General features: G+C 42.4%; 1 protein-coding gene across 8 annotated transcripts in view; it reads left to right on the top strand.

The window, feature by feature from the left end:
* The window catches only part of satb2 (SATB homeobox 2), a 60,464-nt gene extending 36,752 nt beyond the window's left edge, over nt 1–23,712 (top strand). For 6 of the 8 annotated variants that reach the window (XM_044217203.1, XM_044217206.1, XM_044217209.1 and 3 more), the window contains 10 exons: nt 636–759; nt 1,472–1,574; nt 3,085–3,135; nt 3,226–3,812; nt 5,593–5,805; nt 6,017–6,103; nt 6,904–7,056; nt 9,684–9,878; nt 20,682–20,888; nt 21,027–23,712. In XM_044217203.1, the coding sequence (XP_044073138.1) occupies nt 636–759; nt 1,472–1,574; nt 3,085–3,135; nt 3,226–3,812; nt 5,593–5,805; nt 6,017–6,103; nt 6,904–7,056; nt 9,684–9,878; nt 20,682–20,888; nt 21,027–21,521 (2,215 nt within the window). In that variant the 3' untranslated portion in view covers nt 21,522–23,712. The remainder of the gene's footprint in view (nt 1–635; nt 760–1,471; nt 1,575–3,084; nt 3,136–3,225; nt 3,813–5,592; nt 5,806–6,016; nt 6,104–6,903; nt 7,057–9,683; nt 9,879–20,681; nt 20,889–21,026) is intronic. The other 2 variants (XM_044217205.1, XM_044217204.1) reach the window with 2 other exon arrangements.
* Nucleotides 23,713–26,314: the final 2,602 nt, after the last annotated feature.

The raw sequence follows: 26,314 nt of genomic DNA, 5'->3' as shown, positions 1-26,314 counted from the left end.
ATGGAAGAGGGTATGAAAAATATATATTATACAATAAAAAGTGTATATTTGAAGATATTCCCTAAACCAAATCCAATTTTTATTTATTTTATGTTGTGTTTTTTGTACACCAATCCATTACTAATATTGTTGTTCTTATTTGTATTCTTTTTATTTTTTGGGCTGCAGAGATAGAGGGACAGATATAGTTTGTTTATTGTAGCAATTGTAAGGGATTATAACTATCAAATAAAGAGTATAAAAACAACCCCTCCATAAAGCCACAACTTTTCTTTTTTTTACACTTCTATGTTGGTAGGTGGATTTTGTTACCTTTGGACAAAACCAGGCTAGCTGTTTCCCCCTGTTTCCAGTCTTTATGCTAAGCTAAGCTAACAGGTTGCTGGCTGTACCTTCCTATTTATCGCACAGACACGAGAGTGGTATCGATCTTCTCGTCTAACTCTTTGCAAAGAAAGCGAAAGTTTATTTCACAAAATGTCGAACTATTCCTTCAACTGTTTAATGGTGCCGTGGTTATCCAAAACATCCTGTATAATACTGTAAAACAGTATAATTGGTTAGTCCTTTTGTGTGTAAACTTATTAACCTAAAGATGTAACTGACTCATGTGTGTGGTTTCGGCTCGTTTGTAGTTTTTCAAAGCTGGAGGATCTGCCCTGTGAGCAGTGGAACCACGCGACGGTCAGGAACGCTCTCAAAGAGCTGCTGAAGGAAATGAACCAAAGCACTCTGGCCAAAGAGTGTCCTCTATCACAGGTAACATCTGGCTACTGCTACACAACAACAACACTTCGTACCTCATGTTCCTCGTGTTCCTCATGTTCCTCATCCTTACCTTCACATCAGAATCAAATGGTCCTCATCGGAGAACTGCTTATCAATTCAATAATGCTGCTGCTATATCTACTCTTAAATATCTTCTTTACATGTGCTTTTACACTATCAAGTGCCTCTTTCACTGACTAGACCATCATATGCCCTGGCTAGTGACTAAAGTCAGTTTCAATTAGAAATTGATTAATCGTACATGCATTGTATTGATTATTGCTACATTTTAATCAAACTCCACCCCACAAAATGAAGCACTGTCTCCACAATCATGTTAAACTCCCCAGTTGCATGTTTAGCCCTCTATCCTGGTTTCATAATGACTGGCGTGTGAGATTTATGTGTATGCGTGTGCGCGCGCATACTGTATTTAAAGGGAGCTCTGGTGGGGGGTGTTGATCGCAGCATCAATTGTAAGCATATGTGTGTGTGGCTGGAGATTCCCTCTCTGCACTGTACTGGCTCGAGTTTCCATGGGTGGCTTCCAATCATGATTAATGTTTGTCTATTTCTATAGTGTGTGTGTGGGTGTGTGTGTGTGTGTGTGTTTATGTGAGCATGCCATGTGGTTGTTGCCTGAGTGTAAGCATTTCATATAATGTTGGTTATTAATTATCTTTCCCCTCTCTTCCTCTCTCAGAGTATGATTTCCTCCATAGTTAATAGTTCCTACTATGCCAATGTCTCCACTGCCAAATGCCAGGAGTTTGGTCGTTGGTACAAGAAGTATAAGAAAATCAAAGGTGAGACAGTGGTCCAACTTCCTTGAATACTCTTACAGTTGACCAGTGGTACAGCTGACCCAACAAGGGGTCGCAAGATGATTACTGGGGATAGGAAATAATAAAAAAATATTAGCTTTTTCTTGGTAAATGTTGTACAGTTTTACCTCTAAAAAATATGAAACAGTCTGAGAAGGGAAAATCACCTTTCTATTGAATTGCTAACTCTTAAACTAGATTCATAGTTGGGCGTTGAGTTAAGTTGATAGTGAAAACAACATTTGGAAGTTGAAGAAGGCTCAGTAGTCTTCTGCTTCTTAATAACACACATCTAGCAAAGACATCTCCGATGCAAATTTTCTGCCGACCATGATCACCGCTCTCTCTCACCGTGAATGAATTAATGTAAACACGGCGATTGCGTGGCAGTAGTCTCCTATTCAGTAAAGAGACAAGGCGGTGCGTACACAGCCTGCCATCGCTCTATATCATAAAGTAAATAAAAGAATGTAAACACATTTAACTGCGGGGAATATAATTCAAACATGGTATGGCTTGATCACATACGATGCATTCATCTAGTGCTGCAGTGGTGCTTTCAACGGGTGAAATCCGACACTGGACTATAAATCAAAACCTGTGCTGTAAGCATCTATGACCCCTTGTATCAAGTATAAATCCAGCTTCAGACATGCAACCTGTGATGACGGGTAGAAGTAAACATGGCTTTGTATAAAAAGGTTGGAACATCTGTTATAGGCTGACCAATGCCTGTTGACTGCGGTAGACAGTTTTACAATGAGTCTGATCAGCTGAGATATTCAGCAACATGATCCTATGACTTCTTCTTCCCACCAAACTTGTCAAGATCATCCCATCGACCACATCAGCCTGTACCACTCCTAGGAAGCTACACTATAATCATCACATTAAACACTAAGCCCGAACGGAAAGAGGGATAGGAAGAGAGAAAATGAGGGAGGATGGGGTGATGGTAAAGCCTGGTACTGACAGAGGGAGGAATGTCGGGTTAAATTTGGTATTTTTTAAATTATGTTTCCACCATCAGTTCTGTTCTTCACCTGGAAGTAGGACCTGCACACGGCTCCGTTCCAGATGTCAATACACATACAGAGCTCTCTGATTGGCTGCTACACCTGCCAGTCTTAGCTAGACGCTCAGGGGGATGGGTGTAGACTGTTGAAACATTTGTCCTAGCATGCAAACTCCCTCAACTGGACAAGCAGAGGTTCTTTTATTTCCTTTTTGAATGTTTTATATAAATCCGTTTTGGTTTTGAGCATCAAAGGTCATTCTTTACTTTGGAAACAGCAGTTGACAAATCAGTCGCAACTCAAAGTCACTCCATCAACAGATGTTAAATTTTCCATTTTTCTGAGCACTTCAAGGAGTTCTCGTTCCCGTTGTCCTAAAAGTTGAGCTTCAAAGTTCATTATATGGCATGTATGTATATCACCAACATCAGGACCTTCCCTTCTGACTGATCTTCTATATTTGTTTTGTTGAGCAGTAGATTACTTGGAGAAGATGTGGTCTGGACGAGATGCTACTGACATCAAAAGTAAGAAACTTATCAATCTGTCTGACACTGTGCTAACCAGTAAAGGTGTTTGTTTGACCACACTGACTGACTGTCTCGTCTCCTCTCCAGTAGAGAGAGACAACATGGCAGATTTCTGTGTTCTGGGCCAGAGACCTCCTCCTCACTTGGCCAGCCTGGCCCAGCTCAGTCACCTGGGAGCTGGCAGTCCCCTCCTCAAGGCGGGATCAGGAGATCCGCAGGCGCCCTCTCAACCACCTCCCCCTCCTCCCCAACAACAGCCCTCGCCCCATGGCCCCCTCCACCACAGCCCTCCTCTCCGTACCGGCCAGGTGCCTCCCCCGCCCCCACCACCCCCGCCTGGAGCCCTGCAGCCCCTGCTGGGACCAGGTGGGCTGCTCTCCCCCCAACTCTCCCCACAGCTGGTGCGTCAACAGCTCGCCATGGCCCACCTCATCAACCAGCAGCTAGCCGTTAGCCGCCTGCTGGCCCATCAGCACCCACAGGCCCTCAACCAGCAGTTCCTCAACCACCCGCCCATCCCTCGGGGTTCATCCAAAGTCGGCGGCGACCATCCTGGGAGCAACCCCTCGGCCGCTGAGGTCTCCTCTGAAATCTACCAGCAGGTCAGAGACGAGCTGAAGAGAGCTAGTGTCTCCCAGGCCGTGTTCGCCCGTGTGGCTTTCAACCGCACACAGGTAGGAAAACAGGACAGACTGTGGTCAAGAAGGTTAGGAGACAGTTGGGAAAGTGTGGTGGTAACATGAGCAGAGGAAGAGGAAGAGCAAGGTAATGCGTCAAGGATAGGGTAGGTTCAGATGGCATAAACAATAAGCCGAGAATGGAGATGGAGAAATCTGAAAATTTAAATATGGCATCCTGTGGGGGCGTAGTGTCAGGCAAGACCAACATATCCGATCCCTACTGCTTATTGAGCTACATTTTCTCAGACTAAACGGATCATAGTTCTCGTTCCCCACAACATATCAGGTGAGAAGAGATAATTGCCGTATTTGATAGAATTAAATGGAAATTGACGTCACTGATGTACTGTAATTTTTCACACAGGATTTGGCTAATTTTGTGGTCACCCGCCTCGTGGTATTTTCAGTGGGATTAGCGGAAGCATGGCAGGGTAGCTTGCTGGGTCATTGAGTCTCCTTCCCCGCCCTCGCAGCAGCACAAACACCTGATGCATTCAGGCTGTGCTAAACTGGTTACTACACGCCCCATTAGATCACTGTAATGGGAGGTGGCTGATAGACCTACTGGTATAGAGGCCAGGTGTGATTTAGTGAGTTTTGCATGTGTGTGTCTCTGTGTACAAGTGTGTGTATTTGTGTGAACATCAAACCCATATGCTAATAATGTACAGTATATCTCAGGTTCCTCGTTTTCTGTTTTTAGCAACTTTTACCAAAAAATAGCATTCATTCTTTTAAAAAGAGCAGGTTCAAATAAACTGATTTTCACCTGGATTTTAAGCAGTGGTGGAATGTAACAAAGTACATTTACTCAAGTATTGTACTTCAGTACAAATTTGAGGTACTTGTATTTTACTTGAGTATTTTCTTTTCATGCCACTTTTTACTTCTACTCCGCTACAGTTCAGAGGGAAATATTGTACTTTTTACTTCAATACAATTATCTGACAGCTTTAGTTACTAGTTACTTTACAGGTTTTTTGTGTACAAAACATATGAAGAGTTTATAAAATATGATGCTTTGCTATAAATTAAACTATCCAACAGTAAATACAAGTACAGCTGAAACAAGTCGATTAATTAATTAGTCGATTGACAGACAATTAATTGGCAACTATTTTGATAATCATCTAAACCATGTTTCATGCAAAAATGCCAAACATTTCATGGTTCCAGCTTCTCAAATGTGAGGATTTCCTGCTTTTCCTTTTGATCATTTTAATTATTTTGAAGTTTGGACTGTTGGTTGGACAACACAAACATTGTGAAGGCGTCACTTTGGGCTCTGGGCAATTGTGACGGCATTTCTCACTATTTTCAGAATTTTTACAAACCAAACAATCAATCAATTAACGGAGAAAATAATCCGCAGATTAAGATTATTATTATTCCATTACTTTCTCCATATCTTCAGAATCAGAATCAGAAATACTTTACTGATCCCCGAGGGGTAACAAAAGAGTTTCCCCTCCTCCCGTTATGTAAGTAAATGGTTTGCGCTCCAAACGATGCTGTTTTATTAAATGTTTAATCCATTTTTTAACAATCACAATAAAAACTGAAAACAGTGGGCACACACATTTCCCAAGCCAAGCGACAGCAAAAACCCAACCATCCCACATTTAGAAGAAAACATGAAAACATGCATTGGGATAAACCACTTCAATGCATGTTAGTTTGTATATTAGGAATAAAGGTTTGAAGTTGGTGATTAGGGAGACATTGTAACCTTCTTGCAAAGTTCATAGTGCAAATGTGTGTCTTCATTGAGCAGGGCTTGCTGTCAGAGATCCTGCGGAAGGAGGAGGACCCTCGCACAGCCTCGCAGTCTCTGCTGGTGAATCTGAAAGCGATGCAGAACTTCCTCAACCTGCCGGAGAGCGAGAGAGACCGAATCTACCAGGAGGAGAGAGAGCGCACCATGAACCCTTCAGTTGGCCTTCCTGCCTCCAACTCCTCCAGCCCCGGTGCTCCACGCCTCTCACAAGTTAGTGTACCTTGTAGTCAGTAGTGCCTACACTGTGTTTTCACACTCAGCATTAAATGTTTCTACAATAGGATTTTTAAAATGTTTTGTGGGAGCAAAAGTGCCACAGCAGAAAGAAAACAGTGAGATCTGTATGATGACTGCATGTGTAATCATAGCGATGCAAACATTTGATTGTAACGTGCCATGTGTCTTGTGTGTGTGTGCATAGAAAGTGTGGGAGAGGAACCTGGATGACCAGATAACCCCTGATACCTGGGCCTCCATCTGGAAGAACAAGACTAAGATCTCCAACTCTGTGAGTTATCTACAATCTTTAACTTGCCCTCACAAAGTAGACTGCAGCACGTCATGCACTGTGTCTTAAAACCTATGCTGGGATTTGAATGTTTTTATCTTAAACAAATTCCATTTATAATGGAAAAACAGCTTCAAAGCTATCATAGGAGCACATTGTAAACATAAAGGACATTATAAAGTATTTGGACATTTCTTTCCATCTGCACATAACAATTTAGCAACATCAGTGATAAGAACTTCTCTGTGATGTCAGGGCAAATGGCCATTCATGGCTCTGGGTGAATTTGTGTGCTATTCTTATTATGTCTATGTAAAATTATCTCAGCATCGTTTACACTGAGGGAATGTAAGCTAGCTGGTCTGTACATGTCTTGTGGACGACTTCAAACACTGTGTATACAAGCTTTCGGAGAGCCAATACATGTTCATTCAAACAGAAACAACAAAGAAAGACAAAAGAGAAGGACTTAATGACTTTGATCTGTAAACAAAATTCATGTGGAGACGTGCGCTGCAGATGTGCAGCTGATGCTCATACAGGGAACACTGCATGTCTGTTCTCAGAGCAACTTGGCCTGATCATCAGCTGATAACCTTTCCTCATATGTATATACAATATTTTGTGGACAAATCTCTTCGTAGTTTATGAATATAGCATATCGTAGATGGTATGCCTTTATGATATTTCCTTTCATCCAAACTTATCTGATAGCTTCTCCCTATAAAACATGAACCATTCAAAGTCCCTTTAATTTGTACTTACTGTGCATTACATCATGCGTTGATCCTCTCTCCCAGCCGAAGCAGTCCGGCCCGGCCCCTGACCTCCCGCTGAAGCTGGAGTCGCTGGTCAACATTACGTCAGGCATCTATGACGAAATTCAGCAGGAGATGAAGAGAGCCAAGGTGTCCCAAGCTCTGTTCGCAAAGGTGGCAGCCAACAAGAGCCAGGTGAGGGACTCACTGGGGAAAAGGAAGCCACAGAAGATCAAGTCTTACAGCTAAGACGGCTCAGTTTTGGGCCTATGGGGATTTTAACTTAAAGAAGGAGAAGGAGCATTTTTATCCCCAGAGCAAGTCAAGACAATAAGATATTTACTGCTTGATAAATCTAAAATAAAAAACAGCTTTGAAAAGCTCATAACCCCCCACACCCCCTCACACACACACACACACACACAAACACACAAAACGTGGGACATTCAGGGGGGTTCAGAGCCAAAATACCCCACTGCAGAGAGCAAAACTGGAGTGCTGCCTCCGACTTGGTCATCTGCCACATTGTAAACAGTCAGTCATCAGCTGTATCACCGGTCACTTGGCTCACGATGAACAGTTCTGTACTGTTTTGTTTTCTCAGAGCTCTGATAACATGATGAACTGCTGCACTGGAAGTATTTGAATGTTAGCTATTGCTTAAGTTGTTTTCTTAATTTCTTAATTTTAATTAATTCATCTCAAATACTTTGCGTATTGTCCCTTGAAACTGAACCTTTTGATGTGCACACATGCACAGTGAGCCACTGTTAACTGCTATAGAGCCTTTCCTAATTAATAGTCAATCAACTTAAATTTGTACATCATGTTCTCATTGTTAAAATATTTTACACCAAGTTCTCCATTTATTATTATTATTATTATTTCCAACATGATCCTAAAATGTAAAAAAATATATATTTCTGTGAGACATTTCTGGTTTTGACTTTAGTCACAGCAGGAATAGCAGTGTAATTAATACCATTAATAAAGTTATTAATGTCCCAGTAAGTAACGCTGGTGAGCCACCATGCTCACTCAGGCCGGAGTTAGTGAGGCAAATGTACTTGCACACAGTTGCAAGCATGAGGTGCTGGAGCTAACTGGAGCTAGCAGGCTAACAACTGCATTCAAGGAATAAAAAAAAATCCTTATCCAGCTTCGGGCCCCTAAACTTCACCGTCTCTCAGTGTATTAGCAATGACACCAGGTGAAGGAGGAGGAGGATAAGGACAATGCATGGCTTGCAACCACCCTTTCCAACCATGCAGCTTCTCTCCCACTGCTGCTTGTAGATACATAAACAAGGATATAAAGACTTAATATTTCCTGGGGCACATGCCAATCCCACCCTCTCTCTAAACTTGAGGAGAGGAGATGCATGCTTGTTTCCCTCCTCAGGCCAAAGGAGAGGAATTTGGCTATGACAGGAAAGACTAAATTAGGAGAAAATGTGGAAAAACAAACAAACAAAAAAACCTTAAATGTTAAATATATTTTTTAAAAGAACAAAACACACAGGATGCATTGTTGAACAGAGGCAGTGGAGGAGCTAAATCCCTTCATTTATGGATATAGTTTGAATTCATTCAAACACAGTCACATGTGGCTATGAGTTACCAGGTGTAAGCGTGAGAAAGGTGATATGTAGAGATGTGTGTGTCATGTATACAGTATGTGCACGCCTGTATGTGTGTGTGTGTTTGTGTGCGGTTGGCGAGGTCCCCCAGGTTGGTGGGTCTGGGGGTGGCTGAGGGTCACGGCTCAGTGCACCCATCTGCTGCAGCTGGCCACAAGGACAGAGAGAGAGGAAGAGAGAGATGATCAGGCTATTAGCGGTGCATGCTGCCCGAGGTGGCTGGTTGAACACAACAGCTGGTGTCACAAACTGAACCAGTCTAGCAGATATAATTGAATCTTCTCCATCTCTCCTTCCCCCATCTTTCTTTCCTAGATTCACCTCACACACCCTGCACATTCCCAACTTTTTTAACTTTTTTGCTAAATTTAATTCCGCTCTCACTTCTTTATCGCCCTACACTTTCACATTTTTCTTTGTCTGGGTCTGTCTTTTCCCATCTTACTCTGTAACTTGTTCTTCCTCTCATGGTCCTTATTATCGTTCTTCTTCTTCACCCACTGTCACTGCAAATGAGAGAAAGCTGTTGATTCTTGGGCTCCACAGCTGGAGAGGGCCCATAAAATGGTTCATAAAACAGAAAAAACAAGGATAGCCCTTCATCTATTTATAAGACAGGTTTAACAGAATAGTCTGAAATTTTTGGGAAAGAAACTTGTTTGCTTTCTTGCCGAGAGTTAGCACGATACCACTCTCATATCTGTACGGGAAATATGAAGCTACATCCAGCAGCAGGTTGGCTTAGCTTAGCATAAAGACTGGAAAAAAGGGGAAACAGCTAGCCTGGCTGGAGTTTCTGCTGGTTTTCCCTGGCAACTTCACTGCAGCAGGCTAAAAAATAATCCTGCACATAACGCGACGTAAATCCACAATGTATCGTTTTTACAAATATAAGTTTTAGAGGTGCTGGTAGGCGGATGTTTTTACCTTTGGATTGAGACAAGTTAGCTGTTTCCCCCTGTTTTCAGTCTTTATGCTAAGCTAAGCTAACTGGCTGCTGGCTGAAGCCTTATATCTACCGTACAGATACAAGAACGGTATCAAACTTCTCATCTAACTCTCAGCATGAAAGCGAATAAGCATATTTTCCAAAATATGAAAGTATTCCTTAACTCTGCCTAACTCCACCCCTCTCTTTAACCCCCACCTTCTTTCTCCATGTCTGTCTGTGTCTCTTCTCCAGGGTTGGCTGTGTGAGCTGCTTCGGTGGAAGGAGAACCCCAGCCCGGAGAACCGCACTCTGTGGGACAACCTGTGCACCATCCGGAGGTTTCTGACCCTGCAGCAGGCCGACAGAGACCTGGCGTACGAGGAGGAGTCCAGACACCATCACAATGAGAGGCTGCACACCGTCCTCCACCTGCCACAGGACACACAGGTAAGAACCAGACATTGGGATAAGTGTTAAACAGGCACCTCATATCTCCATGGATGGATTATATTAACACCTGGCATTTAAATCCATCTCCGGTATATCATGCATTGAAAACAGATTTCCCCGCACACGTCACCTCATCTCACAATATTTACATCTGTTGAAATTGACTGTAAACACCTTGTCTTGCTTCACCACCATGTACAAGTATCCTTTTAACCAGATCTTCTTGACCCTTGTTTTCATTTTGGATAAGTGTACAAAATCAAATTTTCCACTGACATATGTGGAATGGATGTTTTATTTACATTTTTTTGTCATCTTGTTTTTGTCAAATGCGTCTCCTGATCACCTCCAGTGGTGGTGCGTGATCAAATCAGCAACATGTTGTAAAGGAATAGTTCAATATTTTGTTTTTAAAAAATCCGTACAAAACCCAAATAATGACAATTTGTGTGTGTGGGGGTTTGAGGGGTGGGTGCCAGACTATTTCTTGGCTTGGAGCACTAACTTACTAGATCCTGGAGGTTCCCTGGCAACTGGTCCCAGTAACACATAACCCCCAGTAAAACCAGTAAAAACCCCTTTCTACATTTCTAGTTTTGTACACATTAAACAAAAAGATATAACATGTTAATTAGTGATTTTTAGAGGTGCTGGTAGGTGGATTTTGTTACCTCCAGACAGAGACAGGCTAGCTGTTTCCCCCTGTTTCCAGTCTTTGTGCTAAGCTAAGCTAACCATCTGTTGTCTGTGGCCTTATATTGAACAGAAAGAGAGTGGTATCGATCTTCTCATCTAAATCTCCCCCAGAGAGCGAATAATTGTATTTCTCAAAATGTCGGACTATTCCTTTAAACATGTCCCTCTTATTGAACACAGTCCTACCACACAGGACACATGTTAGGTCAGGTATCAATATGTTCAACAACTTCTTATAATAAGAGCCTCATTCACCACGCACAAACAGAAGCATATACAGAATATGTACAGACTAGAAAGGCTGTTACCAATGATAGCGGTGGTTATTGTTGAACATACTAGGAACATTAAATCATATGTCCTTATTATATTCATTTGGTATAAGTATGTCCTGTAGTGTTTGATCAAGTTGTGTGTGCACATGTGTTTGTGTGGCTGTTCGTGCCCCAGTGGAACGAAGAGTAAACAGTATTGCTGGGTGGTGTGGCACTGGAGGAAATGCCCCATTAGTTTTTGAGGAGGGAGGCAGGGGCTGAATGAGGGCTGAGGGAGATCGATGCGGGAAACACACTGACATTTTGGCTTTTTCTGTCATTACTGTAATCCTCCCACTCACACACTGAACCCTGTCTATCTGCCTGTCTGTCTCTCTGTCTCTTTACTCTTAAGCTGTATAGATAATACCTTATCTGCTATTGATTTTGAGTAGCAGACACCACAGAAATATAAGAAAAAACATCTTTTCTCAACCTCTACATAAACAATATTTGTGTTGTCAGCTCTGTACTCCAGTACATTGGATGGTCGGAGGTTTTATACACAGTCCCCCAATTTTAGGGATCACATAAAAATAAACTTTATGTTTAATATTTGGTTGTAAGTCCTTTGCGGTCAAAAGCTGAAATCTACTGACTTCAACAGACACTGGTGTCTTCCCTAATAACACTCTGCTAGGCCTGTACTGCAGCCACCTTTACTGCTCACTTGTTTCAGGGGCCTTTGCCTTAAGTCAATAACAAGTAAAAACATGTTCATTTGGACTGAGGTCACGTGATTGACACTGCTTGGTAAAGGGTTACAAGTCCTACACTGTTCACCCGGTATAGATGTGAAGCACAACCTCATGGTCACTTGAGTTTCAGAGTTCGATCTTATCAAATGATCTTCGTCAGCAGATGAACTTAAGCTAACATAGAGCAGATGTCCTTAAACAATGGAAATCTATAATTCCATGACAACTGGCAAACTGTATCTGCTGATGAATATCATATGGTATGATAGAAAGCTCCAGAATAGCAACTAAATTGACCTTGAGAGGAGATTGTTGTTTTTTGAAGAACTTCAGGAAAAAGTTCACTGCTCCCGGCCAAGAAATAGTCCCTTTGTAACACTGCAACATGTCATTTTTTTGTACGGATCAATCAAACGAGATGTAACATGTTAATTAGTGAGCTTTAGAGGTGTTGGTAGGTGAATTTCGAACAGAGCCAGGCTTAACTGTTTCCCCCTGTTTTCAGTCTTTACCTTAAGCTAAGCTAACGGTCTGCTGGCTCAAGCTTCATTTTGACAGATTTGAGAGTGACATTGATATTCTCATCATTTTCAAGGATTCCTGTTCCTTTAACTATTCCTTTAAATCCAATGTGCTGTGAGTCCAGAGCAGCAACGACAGAATATGTGTCACTAACCTACTGCTACACTGTCAAAAGGTCAAAGGTCAGGTTCAGCCACACAAACTGAATTCACTGCTTGTTAAAATACACTTCAGCAGGGTGGGCTTGAGCCCAGGTCCTCTGGCTGAGAGATAGTCTGTCTAACCACCGGTCCGCCCTGCCCCCCAATGCGGAGCTATTATATACCACATAGTATATACCATATGCCATAAATCAAAAACAGGCAAATGCTGAAAATTCCCATTTAGCATGTTGACACGAATCCTATGGGTTGTTTTGCAGCTCCACCCACCTCCAACTCCACAACCAAGCAAAATGTTTCTCTCTTCCCATTCAGAGCTCTGTATTAAGGCTGATGGGAAGACGGGGAGGAAGCTGTGGTGGCACCATTAACACATTCCTCTGCTCCTCTCACACTCTCAGCAAAGACTAAAAATAAAGTTTACCCTCATAACGCCCATGTTGTAACCCCCCACCACGAGAGACACAGAGAGATGAACTGTGGTGAAACACTGGTGATTTATTAATGGTGAAATGAGGTGTGTGCATGTGTGTATAAATATGTGTGTGTTCGTGTTGCTGTCTTCAGACCCCCCTCCGTCCCAGATGAAGCCCCCTCCAACCTCAGGCTCCAGCCAGCCTGCCACTACAGACCACACATGTGTCCCATCTGCCACACATGCACATACACAACATCTCACACTGATAGTTGGTAATGTGAGCACTCTTTTGTGTTGTGGACAATAAGAGGTTCTCTAAAACTATAACAACCAACCACAGAATACACATGAAAAATGAATGCTGCGCTGAGGCATAGCTGTACAGTTAATCCACACACCAGTGATGTGTGTGTGTGTGTGTTTGGACTGGACTGTATTTACAGTAGCGTGAGCCATTTCTGCATGTTGGGCGCTCTGGGAGATCTCTGACTGTGTCACAGTGTGTCTATTAAGTCTGCAAGTGCTGTGTTTGTGTGTGTGTGTGTGTGTGTGTGTGTGTGTGTGCATGTCAGTAACCTCAGCAGCATCACATTTCTTCATGACTGACATGGTCCTGGTGCTCGCTCCACAGCTCTTATTCATACAGCTTCAGCAGTTAAGTGCGTCCCACAGCTAATTTGGCAGAGTCTGCCCTTATAAATAATTTCTTTATTGTTTTTGCTAAATTGATTTCTGCTGCATCTCTATGTGTGTTTGTGTGTGTGTGTGTGTGTGTGTGTGTGTGTGTGTGTGTGTGTGTGACCGCTCACTGTGGCTGAGACCCCAGGAGTGGTGGTCTAGAACAAGGAGTAACAACCTCTGCGCCCTTCCTCCCCTCTCTTTGTGTCTCACTTCAATCCGAGGGGGCGCTTCATTGGCATCACATCCAAAGGTGCTTCTTGCCAAAACAGCAACAAATCGCTCCTGTCAACTCCGTGAAAAACTCATATGTCTTGTTTTATGTGATTATCAAGTGCGAGCCAGTTAGTGTTCCACCTCCACAAAGAGACGAGAGGAGGATTTAAACAAGAGTGGCCAAATCTGGTGCAGCAGAAGCCAAGATTTCTGACTCTTAGAGTCCCTGCAGTCCCTTATATGGGTCAACGCTGCACTCCCCATAATGCAACTGGATAGTGTCTCTTCATTAGACCCTCACTGCCTGGTAAATGCCCATGTCTTTGAAACTTCAGTCTGAAGTCTCCAAGCCCAAGGCAAGAAAATCCCAATGACATCATCAGGTATTACTTTCTCAGAGTTTGGGAAACTGTTTACACCAGCCGAGTGGTGCTTCTCATGATGAGTAAACTGATCGTGATGTGTAAAATCAGTTGAGTGCCCCTTTAAAAGATCACATGATTCTCCATAGGCTTGGGGACCCCCTCTGGCAATACTTATTTTAAAAACCCCAGCAATTTAATTCAAAAATGTATTCACAGAAGACATTTTGACATGTCGCAGTAGGAAAAGCACAGGTGTAATAAATGACTGATGGCTCAATTCTATTTAGTTGCTTCAGTTTCAGGGTCCTGGCATTTTGCATGTGATCCAAAACATACAGGAAAGCCCCTGATTACTAAAGAGAAATGTCTCCCCAAGTAAAAACACTACAGAACTTCACCTCATGATCTTCTTCTGTCATACTAGTGCAAATGCAACTGAGTGAGGAAAGTAGAAGCAAACATAATATACAGAATAAGGTACATAAGGCCACAATAACCTTATAAACTGGCTCTAACAGGTTTTACCCTGAAATCAAAGATATAAAAGATCATAACCAGATACAATTAGCAACCATAACATCAAATGGTTCAATAGTATCATTGTCAACAGAAAAATGTATTTAAGGTCATACCAAATTAATTCTATTAATTCTGTTATATTAAATGAATTATTAAAGTCATTGTGACGATACATTATTTCACAGCTACAACTATTTGTTTGTATTGTTCATTCACTTTGAGAGGAAGTAGCTGCCTCTCTCTCCCTCCCTCCCTCTCTCTCCCTCCCTCTCTCTCTCCCCCTCCCTCCCTCCTCTCTCTCTCCCCCCTCCCCCTCCAGCTCTCAGTGCATCCCGGTGGCCTCTTATTCACTGTTGCAGGGTGGAGTTTGGGCTTTTTGGCAAACCACAATTAAGTTAATTGTTTAATTGCAGATAAATGGAATGAATACCACACACAGTTTGAACGAAAAAAATATGCAAAAATGCAAGTGCGTGCACGCATGTACACATATATGACCACACGTACACACACACACACACACACACACATGCACACACTCAGCTGCACTCCCAGCTAGCCTCAATAACATTACGTGAATACAGTTTTTCATCAAAGAGACATTATTTTAAAATAAAAAGGAAACGTGCAGTGACTCATCTACTCCTTTCTCCTGGATCCAGTCCTCATGAATCACAACAACACACACACACTTATTCAAATACAAGAGTGAGAGAAAGAGAGACAGACAGACAGACAGACAGATGGAGAGGGAAAGAGAAAATAAGAAAACACACTGATTAACAGGAAAGGTGAAGTCATGCACAAAACTAACAGAAAAGTGATTTTTCCTTCATTACATATTTATCTCTGTGTTAATGGTGTCTCTGGTGGTCACATACTGCCCCCCAAAAAAAAAAAGAGACAGAGAGAGAGCGAGAGAGAGTTAGGGGCCCTGGAGGACCAGAGCTCATTAAGGAGAAGATGAATATTTCATGTTCTATAATTCTTTCATAGTTCTGCGCCGTAATTTGCCTTGATTTACGTTTAAAAGAAAACTTTTTCATTTTACTGCAGTGCACTTACAGCGTTGCCAGGAGAGAAGAGGGGGGGAGGGAAAGAGTGAGACGGAGGGAAGGAAAAAAAGAGAGAAGTTTTTCAGGAATATTGAATCATGTCATGAGAAGAGCTGCTCTGGCTGCGGGGCTCCAGTGCTTGTGGTTTTGGGAGAGCAGGGCTGTATTGTGTTGCTCTGAAGTGACATGTAGTCTCTTCCAAAGTGTAATGGTCAGAGATGGGAGGAGTAAAAAGCAGGAAGGGAGGGATGAGGGTGAAAAGGGCCAAATCTACTGTAAGCTTCTATTGACATTAGCTACTGAGCTTTAACTTGTTCAGAAAATAAATTACATGAATGATGAAGCTTTTGTCAATGCAGGAACTCGTGACTTGTGCTCTTCAGTGATTATTTCTGCGGAAAAGTAGATTTTATGTGAAATATCCGCAAGAAATGAGCATAATATCAATCGTAAGCATGACTCTCTGACAGTGAGGGCGCATTAGTCACTTTAAACATCACAGTGTTATACTGTGGTGAGACAAGTGTTCAGTTACTTTACTGGTAAAAACACTACCACTATTTAAAAAATACTCCACTACAAGTAAAACTCCTACAGAGTCCTACAAGTACTATCAGCTAAGTATACTTAAAAGTATTACAAGTAAAAGTACTCATTATGCATAAAAAAGGCTCATTTGGGCGTTTATATAATGTATTATTGTATTATTCTTACAGGTGTATTAATTTTCAAGTGGAATTTGAATGGAATGGAGCTAATTTTCTATATATATATATCTCACCTCTCCTGGAGTACCCCTTGTTTGTTCTGCATGTTTTAGATTGGGTTCTTGGGTCAACAAAGCGTCTGACTTTGAAATGGGAGACCACTGTTCATATGTTTCTGTTTCTTAAGAACAGTCAATGTTTTCTTTTAACTATGACCATGGTCTTTCCCTGACCTTAACTAATACTGTAGGTCTTCTTTTAACCATGACCATGATCTTTCCCTAACCTTAAACAAGTGGTTGTTTAACCCAAACCACCATCTTTCCCTAGCTTTAAACATGTAGTTTATCCCTAAACCTAACCAACCCTAACCACAGAGGTGGCAGGTCAGAAAATAGCCTTATGAATCATTTGCATTTTGGAAGGCATTGAAAAACGATGTTCTCCTGCCGATGGGGGCGCAGGATCAGAAAATGGTCATATGGGTCATTTTGGAATGACCTTTTTTGTCATTTAGTTTGGAGGACTTGTTGGCCAGTGACATGCAGGGGTGTAAGTCTACTCTCCATGACTTATGACTAAAGGCCCTTTCAGACACAACGCGACAACAACACCACTGCGCTCTGAAACCTGTTATTTCCAGTAGCTCCACGCTGCACAGTGCGCCACTCGTGCGCAGAGTGCGGCGAGCGCAGCACAAATCACGTTGTGTCTGGAAGGCCCTTAAAGCTCACTGTCTTTTCAGTTTTTTTATCATATTTACTGAAAGGAGCAAATCAGTTTAATGATTATCACCTGTATTTTATGCTCCCACACACCCAAAAGTCGTGTTGCCTGCTGTAAAATGTCACTGAGTCGTTTTGCAGTGCTCGGGAAATGCTTCCAGTAAGAGTGTGAAGAGAAAATGGGAAGAAAGCACAAAAAATTTATTGTAATATACTTTTGAATTATTAATATATTATTATAATATTCATTTCATAATATAAACCAAAAACAATAAGTTTCACCTTAACTAATGCCTGTTTTAAAGACATACCCAAGACAGTAACAGACAATATCTACTCTCTACTGATTTACAGACTGTGACAGACAGACAGTAGAGGTCGAAGAGCACAAGGCAAATAGACACAGGAGGTGGAAGGAGCCTCAGTCAGCTGGGACTGAAGGTGTAAGAAGTGGGGAGTTACGATGGGAGGGACAGCAGTGAGAAGGAGTGGGATGGAGGGAGGTGGAGGACATAGGGAGGTGGGGGTGGGGGCTTCTGGCATCCACCGGATCAGGGCTGATTTGGATGTGGAGTCATGTTGGCTTGGCAGAGGCCCACTTCATTAGTGTCCTGATGCATTAGAACTGAGGGGAGAGGGAGGCGGAGGAAGGAGACTGTTTAGTAGGGTAGAAGAAGAGAAGAAGAAAGCACTAAAGAGAGAAAAACGTAAGGTATGACAGACGCACAGAAGAAAGAGGATGGCCAGTTGAAGGAAGAGAGAGACGAGGAGTCTTCTGAGATAAACTTCGGAGGAGCCAACTGTGTGTTTGGCTCTGCTCTATAACATCATCATTAGTGCATGAGGGAGACCAGGCCCTGCCACTGGTGCATGCATGTGTGTGTGGCGATTGATCCAAGAGTCCTTGCTGTCAGCCCAAATAAGCGTAGAAATGATGGTATGTGAATGGGTGGGAGGGCGGAGGTCGGGAGACGGTAGGTTTCGCAATCCCCTGATTTACCCTCAATTTAGTTATTAAGTGTCTCAGTAAGTTCGTATGGGGGATGTTTGTGGCTGTGTGGTCCTCATTAAGGCAGGGGTAAATATATTTTTCTCTGGTCTGTGTCTATGTCTCACTCTCTCTGTTGTTGGTTTTCCAGCATTCTTAGTCTTTTCTCAATATCTAAAACCGTCACTTCGCGTGAAAGAAACAGAAGATTGGCGGGGGGGAGGGAGAGAGAAAAATGACAAAAAAGGAAAAAACCTACTGAATTCCTGTAAATTGGTCCCCCCCCCCCCCCCGAAAATAAAGCCCCTGCGAATGAAACCGGAGCAATTTCATGGTCTGGCCTGCCCTCAATATTATTTAAGTAATACCCTGTTATTATTGAAGAGAGGGAGAGAAAAGCGAATGACTATTATCTTTATGTGGGTCCTTTAATTTTAATGCGCCACAGATTTATAGCTGGGCATTCCAGTGGGGAGGCCCCTCCCTGCTCTTAAAGCAAGCGGGCGGGACACGGCCGCAACGCTCTCACAAAAGCCACTACCTTCTGACACACAACCAAAGTCCCCACTTTCCCTCCCAACACTTCATCCTGCCCGCCTCACTGCTGTCAAATAGCCCTCACGCTGGTCCTGACAGCCAGAGGATCCCTCTCTGCCAGTGAGAGCTCCACCCATCAGAATAACACACACATATCTACACCTTCTCTCATCGTCTCGATTTAGAATCTCTATTTTTCTCTCTTTACACCTTCCTAGCCCTTCTCACATGTAGTTTTTTAAAATCCTGTGTATAAAGCTTGCTGAAAAGCTTGCTAAACATTGAGCTCCTTGTGCCAAACTGTCATAACCTGGATTATCGGAAAATCTGAGTTCATAAAAATCCAGATACACTTATCTGAAATTCATCTTTTCCCAGTGTAAACATGCACCTGCTTTACCAGCAGCAGTAAAAGTATTTTAAAAAATTGCCCTAAGTTTGGTTTCTCAGGCTGTGCTTCCACTCAGGCTGCATACAAGTCACCAATCTAACAGATCAAATTTAAAGACAAATCAATAACCAGGCAGCCAGTCAGGAAGCTCCATGGACAAGCATTTAAAAGAAAGCTATAACTTTTGTTCTACAGGTGACAATGTATAAAATACACCTAAAAATAAAATCAGCATTGAAAATCAATAATAGCTACTGTAAGTCAGTAACGGACAAAGACAGTGCTCTTGATAAAACAATTCATAGTTGGTCAATAATAGTATTTGATTTTGATATTTTAATCTTTTGTTTTTCTCACCAAATTTGCATATGAACAATAATTCCCCAAGGCTACATCTATAAACATCTATCTAGCAGAATTAGTAATTAGCAATTTAAGGCCGGAATATATTGTGTATGTATAATATATTGGTTAACCATCGAATATTTTTAGACAGACTGGAGCTCTGAATTGGCTCAAATCCAGTTTCTAAAGTGACTACTTGGTCAGACATGTAGTGGAGGTCCCCAAGGATCGATTCTTGAGCCTACTCTGTTTGAACATGTTCCCAGAAGCACAAATTTGTTTCTTATAACTATGCAGGCGACACTCAAATTTACATTGCAAATCACTGATTTGTATCACTGAGCCTAAATTTCCTACAGTTAAAATAGATAAAACCAAATTAAGTATTTAGTTGTTTTGGTGTTGATACTGTTTTGCACTGCTCAAAACAATGCACCATAAAACCTTTTGTTTCTATGCACCAGCTATCTGGAACAAACTATCTGAAAGATTTGAAGTATACTCTTAAATTAAGGCAAAAAACCTTTCTGCCACTGCCTTCTATAAACTTTTATATATTATATCATTTAATCTAATTTATTTCATTCATTCTATTTTATTATATTTCTCATCTTCATTGCTGTGTAGATTTTGTTTTAGTGCATTTTTTTGTGTGTGAATGTGAAACATTTCAAATTGCCTTTTTCTTTTTTTTTCTTTGACAGGTGCATATACAAATAAACATGTCTTGTTTGATGTGTGTGCACCCTAACTTCTGAAACTAAACCCACACTCTTGCAACAGTGTTGATTTAATAGATGTACATGAACAGTTTCATTCACTCTGGCAACTTTTTCCTCCAAACTAGAACCACAGCAGTTTTTACTGACAGAATCTAGGTACTTAGCCAAAATGATTATTACTTTGTCCTCTCTTGCTCTACACCCTAACCCGCTGAGGTTTTGAATGGGCTGGTTAAATAGTGATGGGGTGTCATAAGTTTGTCAACAAGAGACTTCCAGGCAGACAGGGGTTTGGCCTTTTCTAGAACTAATCTTACACACATTAGGTCAAAGGTATACTGGACACAAACCAGTTTGAATGCAAGCCTTGGAGGTGGTTAATAGACCGTGACACTGTGAGCTGTGAAACACTTGTTCTCACCCTCTGTTCACCTTGCAGCCCTGGCTACTGTGTGCTGGAAGGGGGGGGGGCAGGTTACTGGTTGTTTTATAAGATGTGTTGCATCATATGAGGTTACTGTTACATATTATACTTACAACATAATATTTAATTTCTGATGTAAGATAAAGAAGTAATAGAGCACACAAATGCATCTGGATGTTGAAATTACACAGGATTTAGGTCAAATAACATACAGAAATGCTATAATTAAGTAACGTGGTTGTCATTCATTTCATTATGTTACTTTAAATTTATTCCTGGCTGCAGTCTTGATCAGGGGTCACTGTGCCCCATTAATCAGCTCTTTTGTCTTTCTCGTCAGGCACTTCACAGGCCACCGCCGGCCCCGATGAAGGAGCACCGCCTGTCTCCGATGCGTGAAGAGCAGTTATCTGCCCCGGTGAATGAGGAGGGGTCACAGAATGTGGCAGCAGGAGCTGCAGGCGGATGTCCACCTGGCACTGTTGGCAGTAGTGGGAGCAACAAGAAGCCACGATCCCGCACTAAGGTACAGTATGTTATTCTACGTTCAGGACCATCATCAGGACCGATACCGTCATTATTATGCATTTTGGCATATGGGTCAGTTGGTTTTAATTCACATTCTCTATGTATCCTTCCCGAATCCCGGCTGTGTGAATTCTAGATTTCCCTGGAGGCCTTGGGTATCCTGCAGAGCTTCATCCAGGACGTTGGCCTGTACCCAGACCAGGAGGCCATCCACACCTTATCAGCGCAGCTTGACCTGCCCAAACACACAATCATCAAGTTCTTCCAGAACCAGCGCTACCACGTCAAGCACCACGGCCGCCTCAAGGAGCTGGGTGAGGGGGCTGCTGCCAGCGGAGGTGTGGACGTCAGTGAATACAGAGAAGAGGAGCTGCTTTCGGGCTCAGAGGACCCAGAGTCTAGCGAGGACGGAGCTGAGGAGATCTACCAGTCCACAGAGGGGAGTGGTGGGAGCACAGGGGGGCTGAACCAGCTTCCGGCCTCCTCCAGCTCCAACTCCAGCCAGTCATCCTCAGGGACCAACGTTGCTCAGGAGGAAGGCAAGGACAAGGGGCACGGCCGGCCTGGTGGCCCTTTGGCCCCCGGGAGCTCCTCATCCAGTCCTAGAGAGCAGGCTGACTACCAGAGGTAGAGACTGACAAACAGAGGGAAGATGACAGAGAAAACGAGAGAGGGAGAGAAAACAAGATAAAGAAAAGGTCTCTTATAACGAAGTGAGGCACTGGTCTTGAATTGATGGAGGACAGCTGCATAGAAACTGTGTGAGAGGTGAATGTCTGTGTAGGCAAAGATTAACCAAGAAACCATTAGGCTGAAATACTGTACATTGAAACGACCAGACAGACTCTTTATAGTGACAATCTCGGACAGACATCTGTGAAAACCTGATTTGTGGAGTGAAATTACCTCAGCAAAAGAGAGCAGATTCGCAGTGAGCTGTGACACAGCAGTGGTTGTGTAACTGTGAAAGAAAGTTTTCCCAAAAACATTTAAATAATTCAATCGCTATCTTTCATCAGCTGGTAAGACTATTGCTGCTCATGCCTCCAGCCTACAAACACAAAAACAAAATCTCCACGTGTTGACAACCGAAATCATCACAGAACTTTCTCCTAATCAGCCAATCGGCAGAAAAGACCCTCGGCCTTGGCCAGAAATTGTTCCCGTTCCTCATCTCTGAAGTCTGAGCACAGTCACATAAGACATACTCCCTGTATGCTGGGAAGAATTTGCCCCGCTGAGTGACATTTATAGACTGGATCCCGGGGCCTTCCGAGACCTCTACAATCCTATAAATCCTCAGGACACACACACTGATATTGCTAATGCTGTTGCCTGCCTGAGAGCGTGGATAGACGGCACTTGCTGTTCATCTACTTGCTTAATTTCATTATGGAAAAAGGAAATTACCACCCACGTCCTGTCCTCGCCTCACCGTCACACTCCAGAATCACTACCAGTCCTATCTAGCACTTACTGTTCACAAAGACACTGATATTTTGTGGATGTGATGTACTCTTGCCTCCCTCCCTCCCTCCCTCCGTCTCTTCTCTCAAGGCTCACAAACACTGTGAGGTTTAAAAATGACAGTGGACAGTTTGGCAGGAGGACAGTGGACCGACATCAAGAGGATGTGGCGTGGAGGGACACTCGGGCCTGTGTACCCACGACTCTGAACCCTTCCTGGCATCACCAGCGTTTGTGTGGCGAGAAAAATGTCAAGAAAGGAAGGACAGAGCGGAGATTCAGCAACCAAACAATCAGTCACTTTATGTGCGGTAGTCCACCCCTTCCACTCTTCCTCTCCTCTCTCCATTTCACTCTCTCCCCCTCTCTCCCCTCCTCTCTCTAATTGGTGCCCACAGTCTCGTGTTTCACCACACCTACCCGCACTTAAACTTCACCAACCCTATTTATTGCTATCTTTATCCATGATTATTATTATCATTATTGTTATTATTGTTGTTATTATGGTTAGAATTGCTGTCATCATGTGCTATTTTTAGTTTTTATTTCCATGGTTTTAAATATTGGTTTGTCAGAACTGGGCGGTTGTTTGGGTAACAAGAGACATTAAGAGTGCTCTGCCCTAAAAGAAGAGGAAGAAAAGCAGCGGAGAGTGAAAGAAAATAAAAAGAAGCAGTTACTGAGTGTTATTGGGTAAGAAAAAAGTCCTGTCGTGTTGTATTATGGCAATTTTTTATAGTTCTGTTTCCCAAAAACAGTAGATAAGACTTCTTGAAAAGAGAAATAGTTAAAGAAAGCAAAACTGTGCTATTTTGCTGCAGTTGATGACAATCTACTTTTTTGAGCCATTAAAGAAATGTGGCAGGTTTGACTCTGTTCTTCACTTTTGATGTCTGTAAATACCCAACACGGGATAAATTGTTATTGATATACTTTTATTTTTTATTTTGCTGAGTGACTTTTAGTGTTTGAGCCAGTTTGGAGTACCAGTTTTTTTTTTTTTTCCTTTGGACAACTCAGTGAAATCAACTAATTTCATTGTGCCAGGCAAATTCAATCACAAGAGTATTTAAAAAGAATTCAAACTGTTTTTTTGTTTGATGTCTGGTGCAGTTGTGTACAAGTATACAGTATGTTCAAAACAATATCTGAGAATGGCCAGCGTCTTGTTTGACTATCCTGATCGGCTGCTACACTCAAACAGATGACCTGCCTTTTAATTATTACTTCGACTCCAATCACTCAATATGATAATATTGTGTTTTTCTCTATGACAGGAATCAGGGTTAGACTCAAATGCAGTTCCAATGAAATCATCCAGCGTTGAAGTGAATTAAAATTTGTGAATTCAAAAATCGTCTGTTTTCATTTCAGTAGCATTATTACACTTTTTATGACTCCTCACACGAACACTCATACACAAAGACACACATAATGTAGCTGGGCCAAGCCTTCCTCCAAGCCTATCAATTAAAAGTCTGTGTAAAGCCACAGGGGCTGGGGTTTCTAATAAGAGCGTGGGGAGTGACAGTAATTTAACACAGAAACTCAGCCAGCGCTCTCAGAGTGGCTCTCTCTCTCCTGTCCCACAAGATTAGAGCAACTGGAAGCTGCAGAGCCCCACTTCACCCAGCAGACATCAAAAACCATGAGCCTGTCCTGAGAATAAATCCCACTGTCACCAAAGTTCACTTTCTTCATTGTTTCAAACGACAATATGTGAAACGTAGAAAACGGCCTAAATAAGCAGTGGAATTATATGCGTATATATATATACAGACTTCAGATAGATGTCTAAGTTCATTGGTTGCACAAAGCTGTCTAATTCTGGTGTATTTTCGGCAAATTAAGACTTTTTTTGTCGAAATTCTATATTTTATTATGTTCAACAAATCCCATGAAAAGGCCAAAACCTTAGCGCATCTCTCCGTACTTTCCGACTTCGCCACCCTGTCTGTGGCTCTCAGCCCAAAGCCAATTTGATGTAAATTTTTAAAAATGGGTCACGGATATACGGTTTGATTTTTACAAAAGGCAGAATAATTTGCTAAAACAGCTGGACGCTGTAGTATTTAGCAAATGTTTCCCAAAGGGGAGTAAACTGTGGGGACTATTTTCAGCCGCGGATTTTGTGCAGTAGTGAGCAGGATCGTGTACGTGGGATCAACTCATAATAAACTAGTGTCTATGTGTTCATGGTAATAAAGAAGCTCACGGAACAGCGTGGCTCATTGATGTGCTTTTGGCAAGCGGCAACCTCCGGGGCTGAAAAATGAAGCCAACGCCAGAACACAAAAACTGCAGTTCCTCGAATGGCCACTTGAGGCTGGCTCCAAAAGCGAGTTCATCTCCATAAGCCAGCATGTTTAAATGCCCAACTTTACAGCAGAAATAAACATGTTTACAGACTGGTACAAAAAAAATGGTTTTGGTCTCTATAGCTAATTTCCCCGTTCATGACAACTGTACGTGGGATGAATTTTTATATAACTCACCTGTTTAAATTATATTAAGGCTTGAAGTTATGCATAATTAAGGAAGTGGCTGCTTTGAGTGACAGGTGGGTGCCATCACAGGTGGCTGGTTTCAGCAACCAGGCTTCATTCAGCCCACCTCAGCTCCACCCACGCTCCATGTCTTTACTCATTGTTGGAGTAGCCGGGAGCCGTTGGAGCCAGGCACTGCCAAGATGGCGTCGGCCGGAGCCACCACACTGAGCTTCACACTGGCTCTTCAGAAACCTATGGGGGACGTCACGGAGACTACGTCCATATTTTATACATTGGAGGTCTATAAGTCACACAAAAAGCTGCAGATTTGGTGCGTCAGTGAGTATTTACAGCAGCAGGACAGTGTGGGATCCATTTCTAATAAACTACACTGCCCATGTTCATCATAGTGAAGGAACATGTCACCCAGGTGTGGCTCATTTATGTGATTTTAATAGTTTCAGGACAACAATGGAGGTCTAAGGCACAGAAGAATAAAATATATCATGCTTTGACAACACTTGCTAGTAGGATCATTTCATTGTTAGTTTTGGTCCTTTCAGTGGATTTGCTGACAATAAGAAAAATATTAAATATCACCAAGCATATCTTTTAAATTAAAAAACATGGCCAATGAATCCCATCTTACTCATCAGACCACTTGACAGACAGTAGAGGTGTCTGTCACTTATCGGTTACAACTGTTGGGTAAAAAAGGTTTTTCTTTTAATTGGTGACTTTAAGAAACTACCAAGCCACAACTGAATCAAGACGGGACGTGTCTCAAATGTTAAACAAGACAGACCCGTCAATCAGGAACCATCCCTAAAATCAGCTTGAGTAAACGTGTAAAATAAAATAGCTCATCTGACAGACTACCTCAGAACAATCAGCTACTCAAGCAGCACACACACACACACACCCCCACTCACTTCAATTACCTCTCTAAATAGTTTCAGCTCTGATGAGGTGTAGCAGGGCAGAACAATCTTGGTGTTTAACCTGCCACTAGGGGTTGGGTCAAGCTTTTGTGTGTATCTGTGTGTGTGTGTGTGTGTGTGTGTGTGTCAGCCTGTTGGACTCCTTCAGTAAACAATAGATCCTAAGTGTTGGTGATGAGCTGGAGGGTCGAGGTCTTCCTGCAGAAGCGTTTTACGTTCAGCTTGTCTTCTCTGACTGAAGACAATCAGCTCCCGCTGTGACTCTGCCACTGTGGGATAATTATACCTGCTGAGATACACCGACGTCTCTCCATGCCTTCCCCCAAAATAACTGTCCGCCCGTCTCCCTGCTGCATGCTTCTGGAGGCTAACAAGGCAAGAACTGAGCTGAACAAGCTGAAAGAAGAATTTACTGGTGCTTCTTGAGATGGTGCAGCTGTTCAAGTTCTCTGTATCACTCATTTCATTGGTACAGTTGATATTTTCATTATCCAGCAAATAGGAACCTGTCATCTATTCCTTTCAGC

This window comes from Siniperca chuatsi, linkage group LG12, assembly GCF_020085105.1.
Source record: "Siniperca chuatsi isolate FFG_IHB_CAS linkage group LG12, ASM2008510v1, whole genome shotgun sequence".
In the NCBI taxonomy this organism is placed as follows: Eukaryota; Metazoa; Chordata; class Actinopteri; order Centrarchiformes; family Sinipercidae; genus Siniperca; species Siniperca chuatsi.
This window is presented reverse-complemented; position numbering and strand designations above follow the sequence as displayed.